Source organism: Erinaceus europaeus, chromosome 2 (assembly GCF_950295315.1).
Source record: "Erinaceus europaeus chromosome 2, mEriEur2.1, whole genome shotgun sequence".
In the NCBI taxonomy this organism is placed as follows: Eukaryota; Metazoa; Chordata; class Mammalia; order Eulipotyphla; family Erinaceidae; genus Erinaceus; species Erinaceus europaeus.
The window spans coordinates 54,833,714-54,855,446 of NC_080163.1; the positions used below are offsets into that span (position 1 = coordinate 54,833,714).

At 42.4% G+C, this 21,733-nt stretch overlaps 2 protein-coding genes across 2 annotated transcripts in view; both read right to left on the reverse strand.

Moving 5' to 3' along the window:
* The window catches only part of HTR4 (5-hydroxytryptamine receptor 4), a 218,111-nt gene that overhangs the window by 7,388 nt on the left and 188,990 nt on the right, over positions 1 to 21,733 (reverse strand). The gene's annotated exons all lie outside the window — the stretch shown is intronic.
* Positions 1,307 to 6,105, reverse strand: LOC103107625 (host cell factor 1-like). Its single transcript, XM_060180690.1, has one exon. It carries the CDS (start codon positions 5,947 to 5,949, stop codon positions 2,635 to 2,637), a length of 3,315 nt encoding a protein of 1,104 aa, XP_060036673.1. The 5' UTR covers positions 5,950 to 6,105; the 3' UTR covers positions 1,307 to 2,634.

A 21,733-nucleotide genomic window follows, 5' to 3' on the forward strand; every position in this document is an offset into this window, starting at 1 on the left:
GTGCCAGGCAGTAGGAGGACAGGACTCAGGTGGAGGGATGTGTAAAGGGGCTGGGTGTGTGAGGGATTAAGCCACTGGGACCTGGGGAAGAGTGAAACATAACTGAATTCTCTCAGTGCTTTTGAATTCCTGTTGTTTTTTTTTTAATTATTTTTTAATATTTATTTATTTATTTTTCCTTTTGTTGCCCTTGATTTTTTATTGTTGTTGTAGTTCTTATTGTTGCTGTTATTGATGTCGTTGTTGGATAGGACAGAGAGAAATGGAGAGAGGAGGGGAAGACAGAGAAGGGGGGGAGAAAGACACCTGCAGACCTGCTTCACCACTTGTGAAGCGACCCCCCTGCAGGTGGGGAGCTGGGGGCTCGAACCCGGATCCTTATGCTGGTCCTTGCGCTTTGCGCCACATATACTTCACCTGCTGCACTACCGCCCGACTCCCATCCTGTTGTGTTTAATGCTTACATTTAATGCTGACTCTGATATGCTAGCTCCATTTCACAGATGAGGAAACTGAAATTCAAAGCAGTTAATGTTTGCCACAGGTCACTAGTCTAGCAATTGACTACACCAGGGTTTGGACCCAGGCACACTGGCCAGGATCCTGAGACATTTTTGCTACTAGTGTATTGTAATTTTTTTTTCTTATTTTTTGGTTGTTATTAAACCAAAAAAGTCTGAAACTGTTCAAAAGAAACACACTATAACGGTATTGAGTCACAGGTGTTATTTCACAACAGATGAACCATGAACGGAATACTGCTTTCTAAACCAAGAGAAAGCAAAGGTAAAAGGGACAGGAGGCAAAGGTGACTAAACATGACATTTCCACAGTGAAATATGTATTATACTACAAACCAGAGGCCTTGAGGAGGGTGGCAGAGTAGCAGCAGGGGGAATGGAGCCAGGGACCTCCAGCCATGCCTGTGTTTCTTATGCTGAGATGAGAGTCTGCAAAGATGCATGGCCAGTTAGCAAGGCTTGCTCAGTGCCTGCATGCAGATGCAGCGTGGAAGAATGTCTCATCTGCCAGTCCAGGCAGAGTTCTAGGCTGGCCTCAGATCCCCACAAACCCAGAGACTTGGTGCCTGCTAGCCTCTTCTTCCCTTGGGGTGATTGACATCAACCCTTCTCCTCCACTCCATTAGTTCCTGCTTTCCTTACAGCTCTGTTTGGAGCGGTGGCTACATTGTTGAGGCTGACAGATACTTGAAGCCAGTTCTGTCCATGAAGGGGCAAGTTAAAGCATACTGAACAAAGCAGCCCCCCCCCCCCCCCCGCTTTACCCCTTTCACTCCCCCCCAACACTGGCTGTCCTCCAGGACCTCCTGCACCACAGTCTGATGGACTCTCCACACCTGCCATGATAGCTTGCTGTGTGACCAGCAGTACTGCCTGGATGGCCAGGGCCTAAGCTTCCCCTGTGGTGGAGGCCTGGATGGTCTCTTTGGCAACAGCAGTCACTGCCATTTCTTCAGGGGTGAGTTGTGTGAACACAGGAATGGTGGTGTCCCTCTGGGCCTCAGCTATCAGCTCCCTGGTCAAAGTTAACTGATCTATTTTAACTGTGGGAAGAGGTGGCTTGACCATCATGGCATCCTCCATGATAGAGCTGGTAGGCTCCTGACCTACAGATGGGTCTCCTGTGCTGCTCAGGTCCATGGTGCCTGGAACTCAAGGGAGTTGGAACAGATAACCCTGATGAGTGCTGCAGAGGCAGCCTGCAGGAGGGCTCACAGTGGCAGCTTCTGGAGATATCTTCAGTTCCTCTGGGGGTGGCAGAGTCACCTGGGGCCAGTGAAACCTGAGTCACAGTGGCCATGGCCCTTGTAAATGTGGAGGATGTGGTTAATGTGAGGGCACTGTTGGTGGTGGTACTCGCATTGATGTCCTAGGTGATTCTTACCTCTCCCTGATAGCCAGCTGATCTTGGTTAGAGTTGGTGGCTGTGAGAAGAATGCTTATCTTGTGTATTTTCACATGGAGATGTTGGAGCACATCCTCTGTGTTGGAAAAAAGAGTCAGCAATGAAGTGATGATATAGAGGCAATGGTGGCAAGTATTGCCTCCTCCAAGCTGGACTCCAGAGTCCAGGGAAAGGAGCAGGATCAGGCAGCAAGGCACCTACACGACCTACATGGTGTTACCCCTGGAAGTGGTCCAGCATGTCTTGAAGGAGGACCTGGCAGGGGATGTCCTCCCTTGGGCTGGCCTATACCCATTGGAGGTGGCTCTGGAGGGCGTCTGGATGGTACTTATCTTGTGGATCTGGCACGGCAGGTTGGAGCAGACTGAAGTCAAGTTGACAAGGGGGCATAGCAGCTTTTCCAGGGCTGTCACCATCACAGCAGCATTAGGTGAGCTCTCAATATATTAAGTCCCCTTAGCCTCACCAAGCTCCCTAACACCCAAGGTAGAGTAGACTGCTTCTGGGTCATGCCTGGGCCTGACTCAGTCACACATGGGGGCCAACCACACAAAAGTAAAGTTTTGGCTACCAGTTTCCAGGGCCTGGCTAAGTCTGAGGTGTGGGCCCCTGGGAGTCATCAAACACAGTGCTGGTCTTGCTGGTCTGGCAGGTCTGGTACTTGCTAGAACTCAGGGTTCCTTTCTGCACACCAGAAGCCACAATGATCTAGACCCCACAGATGTGCCTGGTGTCACACTGGCCAGTGCCAATACTGGACATGGTGATGGTGCTGGTGCTGGTGCTGGTGCTGGTGGAGCCAGTTTCCTCAGAGCAGATGTGCACCATGCTACTATTCTGCTGCCCCATTGTTGGGGTCACTGAAGAAGCAGTTGCCTCCTGTCTGTCACAGACAAACTGCACTTGAGGGACCTGGGAGCACCCACTGAGGTGAGCCATTACAGAGGCAGTGGCCATGGTGCTACCCATCTCATTGGTCTCACAGGGTGGGTTGGAACACAGCAGTGTCATCAGGCCTGTCTGCACGTCACTCTGGCTGGAGTTGGTGACTGTGGCTGTGGGCTGTTCTGCAGGAGGCGAGGCCAGAATGAACACAGGTAGGTCGTGTACAGGTTGGGCCTCGATGCTGGGTCCTGTGATTAGAGTCTCTTGGGTAGGCTGGGAGACCGGCTGCACGCTGGTGGTGGGAGTGGTGAGCCCATGGGCTGCTGTTAGTGTGGTCTGGGCAGCTGAAACTGTGAGTGCAGTGGGGTTGACTACCTGGCTTGAAAGGGTTGCAATGGTGCCCAAGGTGGTAATGGGTGTGGCCAGGGAGGCGCTGGTGTTTTGGTTCCCTGTTCCAGCCAGGCTGGTGGAAATGGTGCCTGTCACCATGCCTAAGGGAGTCACACCTGTGGTGCTCTTCATGACAAGTGTGGTGATGGCTGGCTTAACAGCAGAGATAGTGACAGGGGTGACTAGGCGAATGCCCCCCATGGGCAAGGTATAGAGGATGCTTCCTGGATGTCCAGGGGCCTCCTTTAGTACCACTTTGGTTACTCCTTGCTGCCCATGGCTAGTAGCAATTTGGGGGACAGCAGTGATGATTTTGGTGGGTGCTCCAGTTCCTGAAGTCATAACCTTGGTGGTGATAATGGTGATGGGGGACTTGATACCAGGACTGCTGGTGACACCTGTAGCACAGGCCTGTGTGATGATGGCTGACACGGGGATGGTCTTGATAATGGTGGTGGTTGTGCTAGGCTTAGTGGTTCTAGGGGATACACCGCTGATGCCCAGGATGGTGGGCTTAGTACCACTGGCTTGTGTGGTAGTGATGACGGTAGTGGACTTGCATTCTGCTGAGGTCACCAGCTTCAAGATAGTCCCAGTTGGCAGGGGCCCTTTGGTCTGGATGATCTGAGTAGATGGCTGACCTGTGACTGCCAAGGTCTTAACTGGTTTGGTCTGGACCTCTGATACTACTTTGCCCAAGCTAGAAATCAGAGTGCTGCTTCCTGGGAGAGAGATGGGGCTCTTCAAAAGTGTGATGGTCTTGGTGATGCTACCTACTGTTGTGGTTACCACTTGGGCTTGCTGATTTGCCTTAACAGTCCCTGATTTGTGCACGGTAATGATGGGGCAGGTGGATGGATTGGTGGCAAGAGAGATGGAATTCCCCACCTGAGCAGCTGCAGACTTCAACATGTGAGTGGCTGGGTTGCTTACTGTGACTGGAGAGGAGGCGACTTTCATAGTGGTTGGGAGTGAGTTAGTGTTAGGTGTCACGGCCACAGTCTTGAATATAGTGGTACCTGTTGGGACACTCAACACTGTGGGTACCACAGAAGATGGAATCTTTTGAGTGGCAGCAGCTGCAGCTGCCAGGGCAGCCATCCCACTCATCTGTGGGCTACTGACCATCACAGTCCCCTGGGCACTCGTAGTTGGTACAGCCATTCGCATGCCTGCGGGCAGGGAGGTTACTGTGACAGGGACTTTCCCACCCAGGCTAGCAGGTCGCATGGTGATCAAAGAAGATCCTGTTGTAGCCTGAGGACCAATTGCTTTGAGTACAATAGGGGCATTTTGAGTCCTAGCTTCAGTGGGCATGGAAACCGAATCACCAGGCACTGCTGGCAAGGCCTGGATGGTAGTGGTACTAGTTGGGGCCATGGTAGCAGCTTGGGGCAGGAGTGTGAGGCCTACTTGGGTAAGAGACTGTGTAGCAGGTGTGGCTACTACTGGGCCAGGGCTCTTGGGAAGGCTGGCAGACACAGGAGAAGCTGGGCTGGGTGCAGAGGCGGTGGTAGTTGCATCTGTGGCAGGAATTTCATATTTCTGGAGCTGAAGAAGGTAACTGTCAGCTGTTGCCACAGCCCCCCAATTCACCTCCAAGGAGTTGGTATTGGCTCGCACTAGCTGGACTCGAAATGGGGGTGCTGGCTTTTCTGTTTCCAGGTACCAGAGGTCCTTGCAGCAGACCTGGTTGTTCCAGGCCTTCCGGTAGCCATCACGCCCACTCCAGATGTATAGGCGACTATTGATAGCTACTGCACAGTGGCCAGCTCGAGCTCGGGGAATATTGTCCTCCAGTGTATCTGTGTCCATCAGAATGGTCTCCCATGTCATGGTATCCAGGTTGAGACAAGCTAAAGTGTTGGTACATTTCCACTCCTTCTCATGGGTGGCCACTTTGATGTCATCCATGACAAGAGGCACCCAGCCACCAAAGACATACATTTTGTTTCTTATGGTTGTGGCTGAGTGGAGACTTCGAGGAAGAGGTGGGACTCCGTTGAGCCTGGGCTTATTCCACGTTAGAGTCTCAATATCTAGGGTCCAGAGATCCCCTAGCCTGCAGCCACTCATTCCTCCATATATCACCAGCTTGGATTTCTTGTTGTCTTTCTCTGCGTAGGCCACAGCAGTATGTGACTCCCTGGCGGGTGGCAGGACCCCGTAAGTCACGGGGATGTTCCATGCTACCACTCCAGAGCCTGGCCTTAACTCAAGGATGTATAAGTCATTGAGGTACCTTGGGATGTTATTCTTGGGGTCCTCGCTATCATTAGCCAGACCCCCAAATAAGTAACACTTGTTGCCTACAAGGGAGAAACTGTGTCCCAGACGAGGACAAGGAGGGGGGCCATTTGAGGGCATCTTTGCTTTGAGTCTCTTCCACTCCCACCGGCTTGCCTGGAGCTCATAGAGGTCGTTGCTGTACTTGCCGTACTCCACCATGCCGCCGAACACCAGCAGGCGGGTGCCGTCGCACACAAAGCCGTGGGCGGCGCAGCCGGGGGGCACGTCCCCTTTCACCGCGGGGACAAACCACTGGTTGGTGGCCGTGTTGTACACATGCAGCTCGTCCACGATGCCCTCGTTGCCGCCCCCAAACACCACGATGAGCTCCTTGATGGCCACAGCACGGTGTCCGTGACGGGGTCGCGGGGAGGGCCCTGACCAGCCCGCCACCCGCTTCCAGCGAGGCTGAAGCAGCACCGCGGGTGAGAAGACAGGCGACATGGCAGAAGAAGCCATAGTCGCTCAGAGAAATGCAGACAAAGACCGTGGTGAAAAGGCACGGAGCAGGAAGGGAGCCCCAGCTCTGTTCCTCTCACACGCAACCTCTTGTTCTCTCCGAAAGTGTCTCTCGACTGGGAAGCGGTTTCTCACATGGCGGTCGACGACTCCATGGGGGCCGCCATCTTAACGACCTTTTTTCCCCTCGGCTCTTCCTGCCCCGGAAACTGTCCTGTGCTGGGCCAGGGCGGGGCGGGGCTGCAGCTGCAGGCTGTCCAGTCCCCGTGCCCATCACTTGCCTGCTGCTCAGCTCCCAGGTGCTGGGCGGAAGGGCCTGGGGATCCACCAGCTTGAGCTCCTGACACTTGTTTTCTAGCTCTCAGCTCCTCCCCAGAGAAACAGAAATCTATAGATAGAGTTCCCAGCTGCATTTACAGAATGAGACTCCTCCACTTCTACACTGCTTGGCTTTTGTATCCATTGCAAAGGACCCCAGAAGCTCTTCTTTCAGGGAGCTTCACATGAACCTGAACAGTTGCACTGCACACGTGTGAGGTGGGCTTGCCATTTGTCTATGTCCAGTGCCTTGTCTTACAGTTTAGAGAAGGGAAAAGGATGGGAGAGAGAGGGACTCAATTCCCTCCACATGTCAGGTTTCAAAAATAACAGGTTAGGATAACTCTAGTTCTTAGTCATCTCTACATTGGAAGGGGTGGTGTGTGGAGAGACAGGTGATATCATTGGTAGGGCAACTAACTACAGTAAAAAGAAACGATAGCAGACATATGTAAAGAGAACAGAAATCTAAGAAAGCCAAGAGAAATCAACACAGCAAAATCAGTGGGAGTCACTCAGTATAGAGGAGAATAGTTCAAATTTCTTTCAAGACTATTGTTTTATTGTAGGGTAGCTTAATAATGGAAATTCAAGATAACTTTGAACATAGTTACTTAAAATCCAATCTGATATTGGGGAATCAAAATTAAAGTATGCAGTTCAGATAATAATACTGGGTAAATGCTAGTTCTCTAGCTTTGATTAATGTCCCATGGTTATGTAAAATACTGCCATTTGGGGAAGCTGGTTGAAAGTTAGACAGAAATGCTCTATATTTCCATACCATTTTATACATATAAAACTTTTTCAAAATAAAAAAAGTTATAAAAATTTGGCTTAGTCACAGTCATTTGTTAAACAAAGATTCAGAGTTCACCATTTATTTATAGCCAAAGAGATAAAGGACACATCAGGGTATGGAATAATCCATTGGGGGGAAGTTCTCAATTTTACTATTACATTGACGGATTTGCTCCATTAATTGTTCATTTCTCTGAGGATTTGGGAAAACTGTACTCTTAGAAAAGGGAAGATACTCAATCCAGTATTTTAAAATGAAGAAATAGAAAATAAAATAATGATCCCAAACCAGAAGCCTATTTGGCTTTCAGATCAATATCTATCAATATTCAGAACTCTGAACTTGGCAGATCTCTACCAACTGTGATGTTTCCCTATATCCCCTCAATTGGTCCAGTGGGTATTGAAGCCTGAAAAGAAGTTGAGGACATTTTGTAGAAGGAAGTAAATAGACACAGAAAGGCCCACAGCACAGACAGTGACAAACTTACAGGGCATGTTCAGAGTTAGACAGGAACTGGTCTATTGCAGAACAGCAGGAAAAAGCTGGAGACGGAAGAACAGCCACTTTGGTTGAAACAGAAAACAGCCACAGATGAAGGAGAGCCAAGCAGAAGTTGGGAAAGAGGAAAGAAAGAAAACACAAGAGTTAGTAGACAGGTGATCTTAGCCTACATGAGGCTCAAAGTGCCTTTAGGGGAAGATAAGAAGGGAAGTATAATTCTTATATAAAATGGTTATGCCACACTATATGTGTAAAATAATTTTTACAACTAATATCACAGTATTATAGATGCCTGGGAGGTTCACTTAACAGGTATTTAATTTACAAAGTCACTAAATAGACACAGGAAGAAACATTAACTGTCTAAAGGCACTCAGCTAGTTAGTAGCTAAGGCAAAATGAAAGGTGATTGTTCCTGGTTATTTTTCATAGTATGGTCAAATTATACATGAGACAATCTTCTATCTCCTGTGCCTCTTCTTACTAGTTGTCAGTTACTTATTGAACATTTACTATATATCAGGCACCATGCTGCATTCCTTGCACAAGGAATATTCACATACCATTCATATAGTAATCAAATAACCTTGGGAGTTTGTTACTATTACTTATCACTCCAGCATATACTTTCAGATAAAAAAATCTTATGCTTATTAGGTACAATGTGAGCGATATATTCTATTTAATAAGAAGGAAACCCGTCATTCTACTTCAAGATACTCTGAGTCAAAAGCACACATTTTGTATGTGTGTGTATGTATTTTTGATTATTTTAAAAAATCATTTTATTGGGGAAAATAATGGTTTGTAGGACAGTTGTTGGTGCATAGGTAGTTTCTTGTCTCCCTCTGGTAGGTGTCTGTATACAACTCTCATCACTGATCCAACTCCCTACAGAAACTTAAGCAGTTGTGCTACTAAAAGGTGAAAATTCTGGTCCCCATCACCCACACCCTTGTTAGATCCTGGTATAGGCAAATAAGGACTGTATTGTCTTTTTTTTTATATTTAAAATTTAAAAAAATATTTATTTATTTTCCCTTTTGTTGCCCTTGTTATTTTTTATTGTTGTTGTTTTTGATGTCATTATTGTTAGATAGGACAGAGAGAAATGGAGAGAGGAAGGGAAGACAGAGAAGGGGAGAGAAAGATAGACACCTGCAGACCTGCTTCACCGCCTGTGAAGTGACTCCCCTGCAGGTGGGGAGCCGAGGCTCGAACCAGGATCCTTACTGTGGTCCTTGAGCTTCGCGCCATGTGCGCTTAACCCACTGTGCTACTGCCCGACTCCCTGTATTTTCTTTTTAAGCAGAGTTGCATTCTAGTTTCCTTCATGCTTCCCAGAGCTAGACCAAAACTCTATATTGGGAAACCCCATCCATATATTCTCTCCACACCTTGAGGGTCCCAGATTCTAAAAGGCTCTCCTTTGGTGGAGGATATGGTTGACTTACACACATCATGTGTAGTAATGAAAATACACCTGAAATTGGATAGTTTTGTAAAACGATGTTAAATCACTAAAATAAACTATATTAAAACTTAAAAAAAAACCTCTCCCCCAACTTTACCTACTTCTTTCTTTATTGAAGCATTCAATTGTACTTCAGCCAGTCAAAAAAAAAATAGATTCTGGAATTAGAATTTTTAAGGATACATAATTAAAATATTTCACCACATGGTTAAAAAGCAAAGACCACACTCTCTTCTTTCTTCTTTAGCTAATGTCCTGTGATATTCCCATCATGAAGAAACTCAAAAAAATGTAGTCATACAGACTTTTACTTTCTCCATAAGGCTTCTTTGACCATCTTAGTGTGATACATGCATCTTTCCCTTTTATTACCAAAAATAATTCTTTCTGCTTTTGTATTTCATTTGGTAATGTAAGCTACCTCATCACAGTCCTAGCACTTTATAGACATTTAAATAGAATATTTCTAGCTATGTAATAAGCCTCCTGAGAGGGAAGGAACCATGTCTATTTATGTAGCTCAGATATATATTTTACTGACCATTTGTTAAGCAATAGTTGTAGTGAGTCAAGCATTCAAAAACCTTATTACAGCTGCATCATTTAAAAACTTCCCAACTTTGGATCTCCCTATGCCCTGGTTTCTTTACCTATAGCATAAAAATGATGACAAAACTCCCCCCCAGATTTATGGCAAATGTTAATGGACTTAGAACTAGTCTAATGGAACTTGTCATTGAATGGGTATTTGGATCTCTGATTTTTTTTCCCCCTTCCACTGGTTATTTTTAGTTTTGCCTTAGCCTGGTGATATGAATTGGAATTCTTCACTAACAAAGTTTTCTAGAAGTTACTGTTTGAAGACTGTGTTTATTCTCTGAGTATTGCCAATTTCAATAATTCATGCTCCAGTGTCAAGAATTTAAAAAATAATCTCAGAAAGATTCACTAGGTTATCTATCAGTAATCAGTTTCTATATGTGGGAATATGTTTTCATGATAAATTCCCATCTAGAAAGTGTACATCAGGTGCCAGGCAGTGGAACACCTGGTAGAGCAGTCACATATGAAAGGACATGGGTTTAAGCCACTGGTCCCCACCTACAGAAGGGATGCTTCATTAGAGTTGAGGTATATCTCAACAGCAGGTATATCTCCTTTTATTCCTCTTTCTATTTCTCTTTTCCCTCTCAATTTTTTTTTTGTCTTTCAGATATATTAAAAGAACACAGCACTAAAACTTCTTCAATTTAGTGGAAGTCAGTCTAAAAGTTGCATTATCCAAGTGAATTATTTCACTGGTACTTCCTCTCAATTTCTGTCTCATGGAAAAGAAAAAGAAAGAAAAAATAAAAGGGAAAAATATGACTACTGTGAATGGTACTTTCTTCATGCAGGCTGCAGTTACTGAGTCTCAGCAATAATTCAGGTGAGAAAAAAAAAAGAACAGAAGAGAAAAGAAGAAAAAGAAAGAGAAAGTGTACATCAAGGTCAATGGTGGAGTTTTCTAAGAGTGCTTTCCATTATTATTATTTTTTTTAATACAACATCAGGAAACACAGCTTCATAAGCTGCCCAGTTGTTGTGCCTATTTGAATCCCTTGCATGAGGTGGAAAACAAACAAACAAACAAGCAAGGAATCTGATCTAAAATTGGTTGGAAATGACAGGGACTCCTTTCATGAGTCACTGTGAAATGCTACCTCTTTTTATACTTATCAAAACACTCTAATGCTGACACTGTTATCACAACATTTTGTTTTAAACATTACTCTGAATGTATACTTTGCTTAAGTAAGACTTGACATGACCTTTGGCCAAAACCAAATAAAATATAGCTCTGATGTGACCACATTAACTTTGTTGTCAAAAATGTCTGGGCTCCTCACCTGACACTCTTCAACTGCAGGTACTTCCACTTGTCCCTAGTGTCAGGCTAAAGTCTGGCACATTCTAAAGTCATCTCTGCCCTGGATAGAAACTATTAGGGGGATATTGGATGCAGTTGATAAATCTCACTTTCTGCAGCATAAACAGTGAGGTCCTGTAGTGAGTTGTGTTTGTTTGGTCAGGGTTTTTTTCCATTAGACTTGGTCATCAGCAGTTGGCTAGTTACAAATGCAGCCCTAAGGTTGAATGGCTGGAATCCAATTATTCCAGCTTCCTGTCAGCAGAGCTTTGCCAGAGAAGAACACAACCATGTTTGCCTGCCTTGTCAAGCTCCCAGGACTCAAAGTATATCATTTGGGGAAAACTAACAACCAACAGACCCTCAGATGTTTTGCTGGTGAGGCAGCATGGAGTGGAAAGAGGACACATGGACTAGATTGCAAAATCTGGTGTTAAATCCACAATCCATATATTTTTGAGTAAGGATCTATTCCTTCATTCTATGAGCTTTAGCTTCTCATTTATTGGTAGGAGATCATAACTATGATTGAGTTGCTGGGAACTTCTAATAAGAAAGGAGAGTTGATGTAAAAAGTGTAACTGACACTGAGTGTATGCTGTGAGGAGGATACTAAGTTTAATAAAAGCTGTCTCATATACTATTCACAAATACAGTTTGAAGAATTGGTAATGAGGTCTGGCAAGATAGGTGACCTGGATAGTGCAATTTTTAAAATTTTTCTTTATTCCCTTTTGTTGCCCTTGTTGTTTTATTGTTGTAGTTATTATTGATGTCATAGTTGTTGGATAGGACAGAGAGAACTGGAGAGAGGAGGGGAAGACAGAGGTGGAGAGAAAGATAGACACATGCAGACCTGCTTCACCGCCTGTGACGTGACTCCCCTGCAGGTGGGAAGCTGGGGGTTCGAACTGGGATCCTTACACTGGTCCTTGCGCTTTGCACCACCTGCACTTAACCTTCTGTGCTGCTGCCCAACTCCCAGTGCACTTGTTTTATCATGTGCAAGACGCAGGCTCCAACCTGGCCTTTACAGCCTAGAAGGAAGGTGCTTCCTTCTCTACCTCTCTCTCTTGTCTTTCTATCTGAAATAGATGCCCTTGAGTGGTGAAGCTCCAGTAATGACAATAAATAAATAGAATTGGGGATGATAGTAATGATGACATGCAGACACAACATTAACATTCCTTACGTTTTTACTGCCTACTAACCTCCCGTCCAGGTGTTTTATGCAGATTTACATACTCAATCCTTCCATCACTGGAAATGAACTATTTTCATGTCTGCTTGATATATGAGGAAAATTAGATGCAGGAAGTTGGTTAATTTATTCAAGATCAAGTTCCTGGTAAGGGGATTCAAACACAGTTTTTCTGATTTTAGAATAGGAGTTGATTTTTTTTCTTCCTATAAAAGGCTAGTTGGAAGTATTTTAGAAATGTAGTCTTGGCTTCATAGACTTTGCTGGTGTTTCTGTCTGTTTGTTTATTTATATATGTTGATGATGATGGTGGTGCTTATTTTCATGCCCCTCTACAAATGTGAAACTCATTCTTGGCTTAAGGGCCACACCTAAATAGGACAACAGTGATTCCTGACTCACATAGTTTACTGAGCCTTGCTTTGGAAGTCATTTGGATTTTATAGATAAGGAAATTAAATTTCAGTTGCTTAAGTAACTGGGGTCAGGACCTTAATCCCATTTGGTATGCTTCTATTGTAGAAACTATGTTTGCATGTTTTCAGGTATGCTGTTAAAATGTCAGCTATCTCTGTGAAGGGATGTTGTACTCATTCCAGTCAATTTTTAAAATGAATCCTTTTTTTTTTTCTTTGAAAAACACTGGGGACAAGAAAACAGAAAAGCCTTAATATACTCAATAGTGAGTACAGTTTCTGGCATTAGGTGGGTGTAGCACAATCCCACTAAGTGAGATCATTCTAACATCTGAATGGATTCTGTCATCCACCAAAATCTCAGTCATTTGCTCATACTCTTCTGGGTTTTGTGTTTGACTATGTAAAAGGCGAAAGATTTATGCGATCTGAAGAGAAAACAGAGTATGTTTTTGACTATGTAAATGAAGACAATGACACTTTTTAAAATTGGTACCAGGGTTTATGTCTGAGGCCCAGTGTCTACACAATAGATGAATCCATTACCCTTGGTGGCCATTTTTCCCTTCATTTATTTTTCTTTCTTTTATTTTACAGGAACGAAGAGAAATTGAGCTCAGATGGAAGAGATAGAGTGGGAGAGAGAGAAAGAGATACTGGCAGTACCACTTCACTGCTCATGATATTTCCATCCCTGAAGTTGGGGACTGAGAGCTTGAAACTGGGTCCTTGCTCATGGCAACATGTATACTCTACTAGCTATGCCACAAGTAGAATATCACTTCCATTCTATCTTCAGCCCAAGTTCAGATTCACAGAGGCACTTTAACAAGTTCAAAGACTTTCACTTATTTATTTTTTAACATTATTAGACATTAGCACAGTGCCTGGCATTAGTGGGTATTTATTTATTTTTATTTGATATGACTGAGAGAAATTGAGAGGGGAAGAGGAGATTGAGAGGGAATGGTAGAGAGAGAGAGACCTACAGCAATTCTTCACTGCTCACAAAGCTTCCCTCTTACAAGTAGAGAGCAGGGTCTTGAATCTGTATCCTTGTGCATTATAACATGTGAGCTCAACCAGTGTGCCACTGATTGGCCCCTAACAGTGAGTTTTTTAAAAAGTTTGTCTGAATGAAGTTCAGAATAATGATGAAGCTGGTAACAATATTTCTTTACTTTTGTGAAATTTCTAGTAAAGTTGTCTCCTTTTTACATTTATTTATTTATTTATTCCCTTTTGCTAGTTATTATTGTTGTTATTGATGTCGTCATTGTTGGATAGGACAGAGAGAAATGGAGAGAGGAGGGGAAGACAGAGAGGGGAAGAGAAAGACACCTGCGACCTTCTTCACTGTTTATGAAGCTACTCCCCTGTAGGTGGGGAGTTGGGGGCTTGAACCAGGATCCTTAGGCCGGTCCTTGTACTTTGTGCCACGTTTGCTTAACCCGTTGAACTCTGGACTCCCAATCCTATTATCTCTTAATGTACTTATCTATCTGTGGCCTCAGAGGTCTTTGTCAATTGGAGGGTGTTTTTACTCTGCACTCATTGGTAGTAGTAGTTTTGTGAGAGATAGTTTGGATGTTTCTCTTTTGCATCTAGATAAGCTTGGGAACTTCCTCACTTGGAGATTACAGTTGTTGTCTTAGAGAATGTAGTTTTTTTTACTTTGGACTAGCAAGAGCTAGAGTAGACTTTTCAGACAAGGTAATAGTGTATGAAGCAAGTCTTAACTCCTACTGGCAATTGGTGGGAGAAAAACATGACTAATGGGCTATAGTAGAGCAGGAAGTCATGTGACAACTGAGGAAGAAAACGAGACTTGCCATTCTCATTTATTCTACTCTTAGTTGACATTGAGGTGTCAGTAATTCAGGACCACTTAAAAACCTTTTGAGTAGAGTTATTAAATATGGGGGAAAAAACCCAGCCTATAAAAGATTGTAGGAGACTGTGACATTTTACTTTTGCTAGTTGAGATATATATTCAATATATGTGAATAAAAATAAGTGGATGATTGGATCGACCTTCTCGTGGTGCATCCCGTGAGTACCCATTTATTGGGGAAACTGACGATCCTTCCTAGCTGACTGAATCCACATGGATCCCAGTCACTTTCAAAGCCAGCAACAAGCAGACATCAGGCTCAACCTGACGCTGTTGACTGGCTACGGAAGAAGGGCAAATGCTAGAAGAAGAAGTGGATGAACACATGCATATATAAAGGGAAAAGAGCTAAAAGAGTGATAGTAATGTATGAAATGATAGGGAATAAGATTTAAGAAACAGCAGTGAAATTGGAAGCTGGATATACTGAGTATATATTATCAAAGGAAGAAAATTTGGAGGCTATGAGGAACAGCAGGCTAGAGAAATTGAAGATGACTTCTCATCTGAAATACTGTTAATAATAATAATAATAATAATTATTTATTTCTGAGTTATAATTTGAATCATTCTTTCCTGTATCTGTTGCTTTTTGTCTAGCCTTCTGGTTTCTGTGACTAGTTCCTTTCCCACTAATTATTTAACATGGAAGCCATTCAAAGGCTAAGGAAGAGATTAATCTATTTTTTTTGTTAGCACAAAAACCTGTGTCCAGTGGGTAAGCAAGATTTTCTACCAGAAACAGGTTAGACATTTGTTTAAAGAAAATCCATAGACTAGAGGGTTAGTGGATTGCCAGCAGTCACCCCACTGGTAAAAGTTCAGGGTGGAATTGTTAGCCATTGTTTTCTCTACCCATCATAAACAAAACCATCAGCTGCAATAGGGAGGTCTGAATAGCAAAGAAATGCCAGGAAGTTAGAAAATAAATACAGTACTCTCAACTGTAGCCTGCTATTAGATGAGACAGAATTCTGGAATGGCTTTGGCCTTTTACTTTTATAAGATCAGAGTTTCCAGAAGGCTTTGTGTTGAGGAGATGGATCCAGTAATAAGGGTGAACGTGATAAGACCACTCTTTCCTAGTTCCTTCCATTGACTCATATCCCCTTGGCCAATTGTCCACTCTCAGGCCTGCTGTAACAGAAGGTCCTACCAGAAATGGTGCCTTAGCTAAGTCAGCCAGGGACTTTTCACTTGAAGTGATGAAACCTTAGCTCAATTTTCCTGTCCCAAAGCTTCAGTAACTGATAATTCATATATAGAACTATAGCAAATTCCTGAGATAATAAAGAGAGATTGCTATAAGAATTTGGAGAAAGAACGAGAGATGAAGAGTTGTATTCTGGCCAAGGATTTAATCATTGATCTGTGGCATATGGGTCCCCATTTGGACTCTGTTGACATGAAGGCCATATATCAACTATTCCCATACTAATCTGGGGGACCAATGTTGCAATAAAAAGATGCTATCTTTTAATATCATTCAATGCTGAGAAAGACTCAATTGAAATTAAATTGTCTTATCTCTACCAAGTTTTTTTTTCAAACACAGATAGTACCTGACTCTTCATCCAAAGCTCCAGACTAATTTAATTGACTGTTTACCCAGGATACCAGAATTCACACACATACTATACAATGTCTATTAATTTTAGCGGGAGGGTCACTTCAAAATCAGATGATATTGCTTTTGTCTCTTTCTTTCTCTGCAAAGGCAGGAAAGTGCAGTATGAAATCTCTAGATAGACAAATCTAAGTTTGTGTCCTGGCTCTGTTTGCATGGCCTTGATTCATAAACTTAATCTCCTTAACCTAATTTTAAAATGAAAGCTATTACATAAAATAACAAAAACAGTAACAGAACCAATGATCTGTTTGGAAGTATGCTAATTGTTATCATATAGACACTTTTACCTAAATCACAAAACGTCATAAATTTGTTGTCATGCCAACCTGACTACTCTGGGCAGACAACTCCACCAATGAGTCTTGAAGCCCCACCTCCCCAGATCCCTGCCCCATTAGGGAAAGATAGAAACAGGCTGGGAGTATGGATCTACCTGCCAATGCCATGTTCAGTGGAGAAGCCATTATAGAAGCCAGACCTTCCCCCTTCTGCACCCCATAGTCATCCTGGGTCCATACTTCCAGAGAGCTAAAAAATAGGCAAGCTTTCAAGGGAGGGAATGGGATACAGAACTCTGGTAGTGGGAAATATGTGGAATTTTACCCCTTTTATCCTAAGGTTTTGTGGATATTTTTTATTTTATAAATAAATTAAATTATTATTTTTTTAAATTTGGTGTCATTAACACCTCTATTTTACCATTGCCCATGTCCAGTGGAGAAGCAAGTACAGAAGCCAGACCTTCCACCTCTGCACTCCATAATGGTCTAAGTTCCCAAAGGGATAAAGAATACAAAAGCTTTCCAATGTAGAGGATGGGGTGAAAATTGTGTAGAATTATACCCCTTTTATCCTATGGTCCTGTTGATCATTATTAAATAAATAAATAAGTAAATAAATAAATAAATGAGGATCAGAAAAAATCATGCCTAAAAAACATAGCAGGTACATTGAGATTTAGCCTAGTCAATATGTAGAGAATTAGATAATGTCAGGGATCTCACACAACTTCAGTTTGCTTCACCACTATACCCTACAAATACAAAAACCTTAAGTTCATTTTGTAAGAAACATCCATGAACTGAAAGCAGAAAAAAATAAAAACAAAAGCAAACAAACAAAAAACTTGACCTAGGGCTGGGGGAAACAGCATAATGGTTATGCCAAAGACTTATATGCCTGAGGTTCTGAGATCTCAGGTTCAATTCTCAGCAGCACTATAAGGAGAGTCTTGTGAGCAGTGCCTTAGTTTTTCTCTCTGTATGTCTCTGTACCTCTTACTCATTAAAAATAAAAACAACTAAAAATAAATAAATAAAATCTTACCCTATATCAGGGAAATTTTGAGACTCTCATCATTTTGCTACTCAAAAGAAATACAATAAGCATCTTTCACTTAAAACTGTCATAAAAAGATTTTACTGTTCTCACTCATTTGTAGTGAGTGAAGCATAAGCGGAAGAGTAGTAGTGAGACTTGGGAACTAAAGCGCTGAGAGGGACAGTGCAATGCAAACAGCACACACATTAAGAAGCTCCAGATCCTTCCAGACAAGTAAACCCAGTGAATTTACTGGCCAGCACATAAAACTTGTGTGAAAGGGACCAAAAAAAACCAAAATCTGATTCAGAACTGGTTACTGTCTTCAAGGAGGTTAGTCTAGTAGGGGACCTTTGAAAGAGTGGACTTCATGAACCATAAATGTTATAAGAAGAGATAAATTGCTTTGGGGAGGAGAATAGGACAAAAATCTCATGCTGAACTGGAAGCTTGGAAAGACTTCAAGTAGAAGGTGACATTTAAGATGAATCAGGTAAGAAAGTCGGGGCGGGGGGCATGTAGCCACTAAATTGTAGTGGGATCAGTGACCAGAATGGGAATGCAAAATGTAGAAAGTGAGGGCAACATGAATGTATCTTTATGAGCTCTGCAGGGGTAACTGGAAGCAAAACTGTATGCAATCAACATATCAGCATAGACATACTATAAAGAGCCTAGAATCTGGTAGGCAAGTGGGAGTCCTTGATGGAATATATATATGAAAAGACAGAGAGGGAGAGGGAGAGGGAGAGAGAGAGATAATGCACTGCTCAGTTCTGGCATAAGATGTTACCAGACTTGAACACAAAACTTGTGGGGCCAATGACAGGCAAATCTGGCACAAAACGGCTGTTATCTTCCTGGACCCCTAAGGGATAGATTTTTGATTAGGAAAATGGTGTGCTCAAAATGAGCAATGCCCCTGTTTAAACGAGAGATAATGCCACTGGTAGAAGGATGATGTCAATTAGGACCAAGATAAGGAAGTACATGAGACAATTCTGATTACATAACTAGATTGAATTTCCTCTTCTTTTTAGATGAAATGAGTAGTTTTAATGGGAAACCACTTTGTGGCTGGCCAAGAGTAGGTTTTTAATTCTGGCTAGATGCTATGTGGGATTAATTTATTTAAAGCCAATGGAGCATACTCTACTAATACATCTTTATTTGTTTATAGGTGGTCAATACTCCATGGAGAAAGAAAGGAGGCAAAAGGGAAAAAAGACACAGGAATAGAACTGCATTTCAGAAACTGTGTTTCTCACTGTAAAAGAGAATGGGCCTCAGGTGCATCTGGTAACTTTAGTAAGCAATATGGATGAGAAAAAGCTAGTTCTGGTAGGTGTGAGTTCCATTTCCAGCTCTAGAAAATCTTTACATTCTTGTGACACAATCCAGGTTAACATGTCTGATGTGCAGCTCAATTTCTTTTTAAAGAGGATGGGGAAAAAGGCACACATCTTATAGAATTCACTGAAAATACTTCCCACCAAGTCTGACACTTTGCAGTAATATCTAGAGCTGCCGAGTCATTATTAGTCACCTCACTTCTGGTCTCATCACCTAGATATTTGCCCACAGTCACTGTTATCCAGTCACACCAGTCAAGTTCATTTCTGCCTCAGAGGCTTTGTGTTTGCAGTTCGTTTTGTCTGCAAATACATCATATTCCTCCTCAGCCATACATGACTGACTCCTCTTCAGCATTACTTTCCAGTTCACAGCGTTGATTTTTTTCCAGAAGCATTCCCTATCACATATAATTCATACACCCCTCCCTCACATCTATTTTTGATGTTCTTTATAAAACTGGTGAGCAGGGTCAGAAAGATAGTATAGCTTTTGTGCACCAGCTTTTCATGCCTGAGCCCCCAAGAGGCCACAGGTTCAGTGCTTAGCTGAGAAGTACTCTGATCTCTCTTACTTCCTCTTGCCACTCCTTCCCCCCCTCATTAAAAAGTGAATAAAAGTGAACTGAGAGATAGATCAACCAGTATATCTCACACTTTATCATGTTTGGAGACCTGGGTTTAGGCTCCTGGCCTCCACATGGGAGCAGCAGGTAAAGGGGAGGCTTCATAGAGAATGAAACCTTTCTGTAGTGTCTTTTTCTCTTTTTCTTTCTGCCTCTCTTTCTCAATTTTTCACCCACTATCTGGAAAAAAAAGTCCACTAAGAGTGGTGGAATTACACCAACATGAGGTCCTAGTAAAGTCTCCTGATAAAGAAAAAATGGAGCTCAAGAACCTGGCTTTAAACCCCTTGTCCTCAACTGCAAGGTGTCTCTCTGTCTCTTTCCCTCTCTACCTCCTCTTTCCTCTCAAGTTTCTCTCTCTCCAATAGTACATGAATAAAAATATAATTTAAAAATTAAAAAATAGAAAGAAGTGGTAAGAATCTAAAGTTAAGTAATTCCATTCTGGTTTCCTATGTGGGAGTGTTACTTACTTATGAATTTCTGGCACACAACCCGACCATAGTGGGCATTTTAAAATACGTATTACTCTGAACATTGCAGTTCTGGTGCCAGAACTAAATGGGGTAACAGATCAAAACTAGTTGATAGTAAGGACCAAATTATTGTTAATTTCTCATCCCTTGAGTGGGTGGAGACCATAATAGTTCCAAAACAAAGAAAATGACAATTTGGAAAGATAGCACAAAAGGGATAGTCTCCCAAAACTAACTGAGTTGGATTTAAGAGGTCTAGTTCTCTGCCTGGATACAGCAGAAGTTTCAGAGTGTAAAGGCTCAGGTTTTCAATCTAGGATGGAAGTTTCAGGAGACAGGGCATTTTCTGTATAGATGAAGAGGTTTTGTAACTAAGTGGATATTTGTGACTGAGAAGTGTCACCTAGGTAAATAACTCACAGGATGAAAGCATCAGAAAAACTAAGGAAGCAGGAGAAACAATCACTACTGCAACTTTTTAGAGAAGAGAGGCTGATACATTGGTAAGAATTTTAGGCAGCAGGAAGGTTTCTCTCAGGTATGATGAGCAGAGATAGTGGTCCTGTTTTTACCTGTGTGCTTTGGGGTTCTGGCTAAGTATGTGTATAAAGAATCGGATTTGTAACTTAAATTCATGCCCATCCTTAACATTTTATAATGAATTGGTGTGGGACCCCATGATTTCCCAAGAACTGCGTCAAGTACCTTAGCCTTTTCCCTTACCCAGATGAGATGGATTTCACTGACACAGGATGTAACATCCCAATGGGATCCAGAACATGGGAACTGAACTCCTTACACCTAGGTGGTTCATCACACCAAATAAGGTATCAAAAAGATGAGTGGTCTGGGAGATGGTACAGTGGATAAAGCATCAGATGCTCAAGCATGAAGTCCTGAGTTCAACCCCTTACAGCACACATGTCAGAGTGATTTCTGGTTCTTTTTCTCTCTCTCCTCCTGTCTTTCTCATAAAATAGTAAACATATCTAGGGGATCTGTTCTACTGCTTGATATACAAATGAAGGTGGTCAAGATATACACAGATAAGGAGACACATAGGGCCACATTATTTAGGAGCCCTGACTTATCTTTACCTTGAGATAAAACCAATACTGGATACATAAATCTCCCCAGCTTCAAACATTCAAGGTTTCTGAGGGACAGGCTGGACTGCAAGATTTTAAGAAGTTCACCAAATGAAGACATGGGATTGACTTTGGTACTTTATTGTGTGTTTGAATCTCACCTGCTAGTTTTATAAATAAAGAATCCCTCTTGTCATTTATATAAACACATACAGAATGCTCAAATATAAACATAGATGACATTTATTAATGTTCATCAATAAATATAATTTATCACTTAAAAAACACATCAGTGTAGGCTCCAGTTTTTCCCAAAATACATTCCTGGGACTTGTTTCAAAAGGTAGGTTATCATAAAGTCAATACTCCTTTCCACAGAAACACATTAGAATTGAGGATCCCAGTACCTTTGGCATTTCCTTTTTCAATAAAACATATTTTTAACATATGGCCATCATTCAATTTTGTAATTATCTGAAATTGGTGTTATGTAATTCAGTTCTATATCCTTCTGAAGTTTCACATACTTCATATACTGATATGAGGGAGCCAGTATATTAATGATAATAAAAGTGGCCCCAATTATAATTACATGTTATTATAAATGTAAACAGCTTTAAAATGTGAGCTCAAACCACAATTAACATTCATATATACAGACAGGCAGATTAGGAGAAGTGTCAAAAGTTATCTGGTTCAGTATAATAAGCAGACTGTGTAGCATTCTTGGCTGGCCATTCATGGTTGAACTTATGTGTCAAGTTTATTTTTTTC

What these genes read in the sequence shown, in the direction of transcription:
- LOC103107625 (XM_060180690.1), bottom strand. Translation starts at nt 5,949, where the DNA reads ATGGCTTCTTCTGCCATGTCGCCTGTCTTCTCACCCGCGGTGCTGCTT.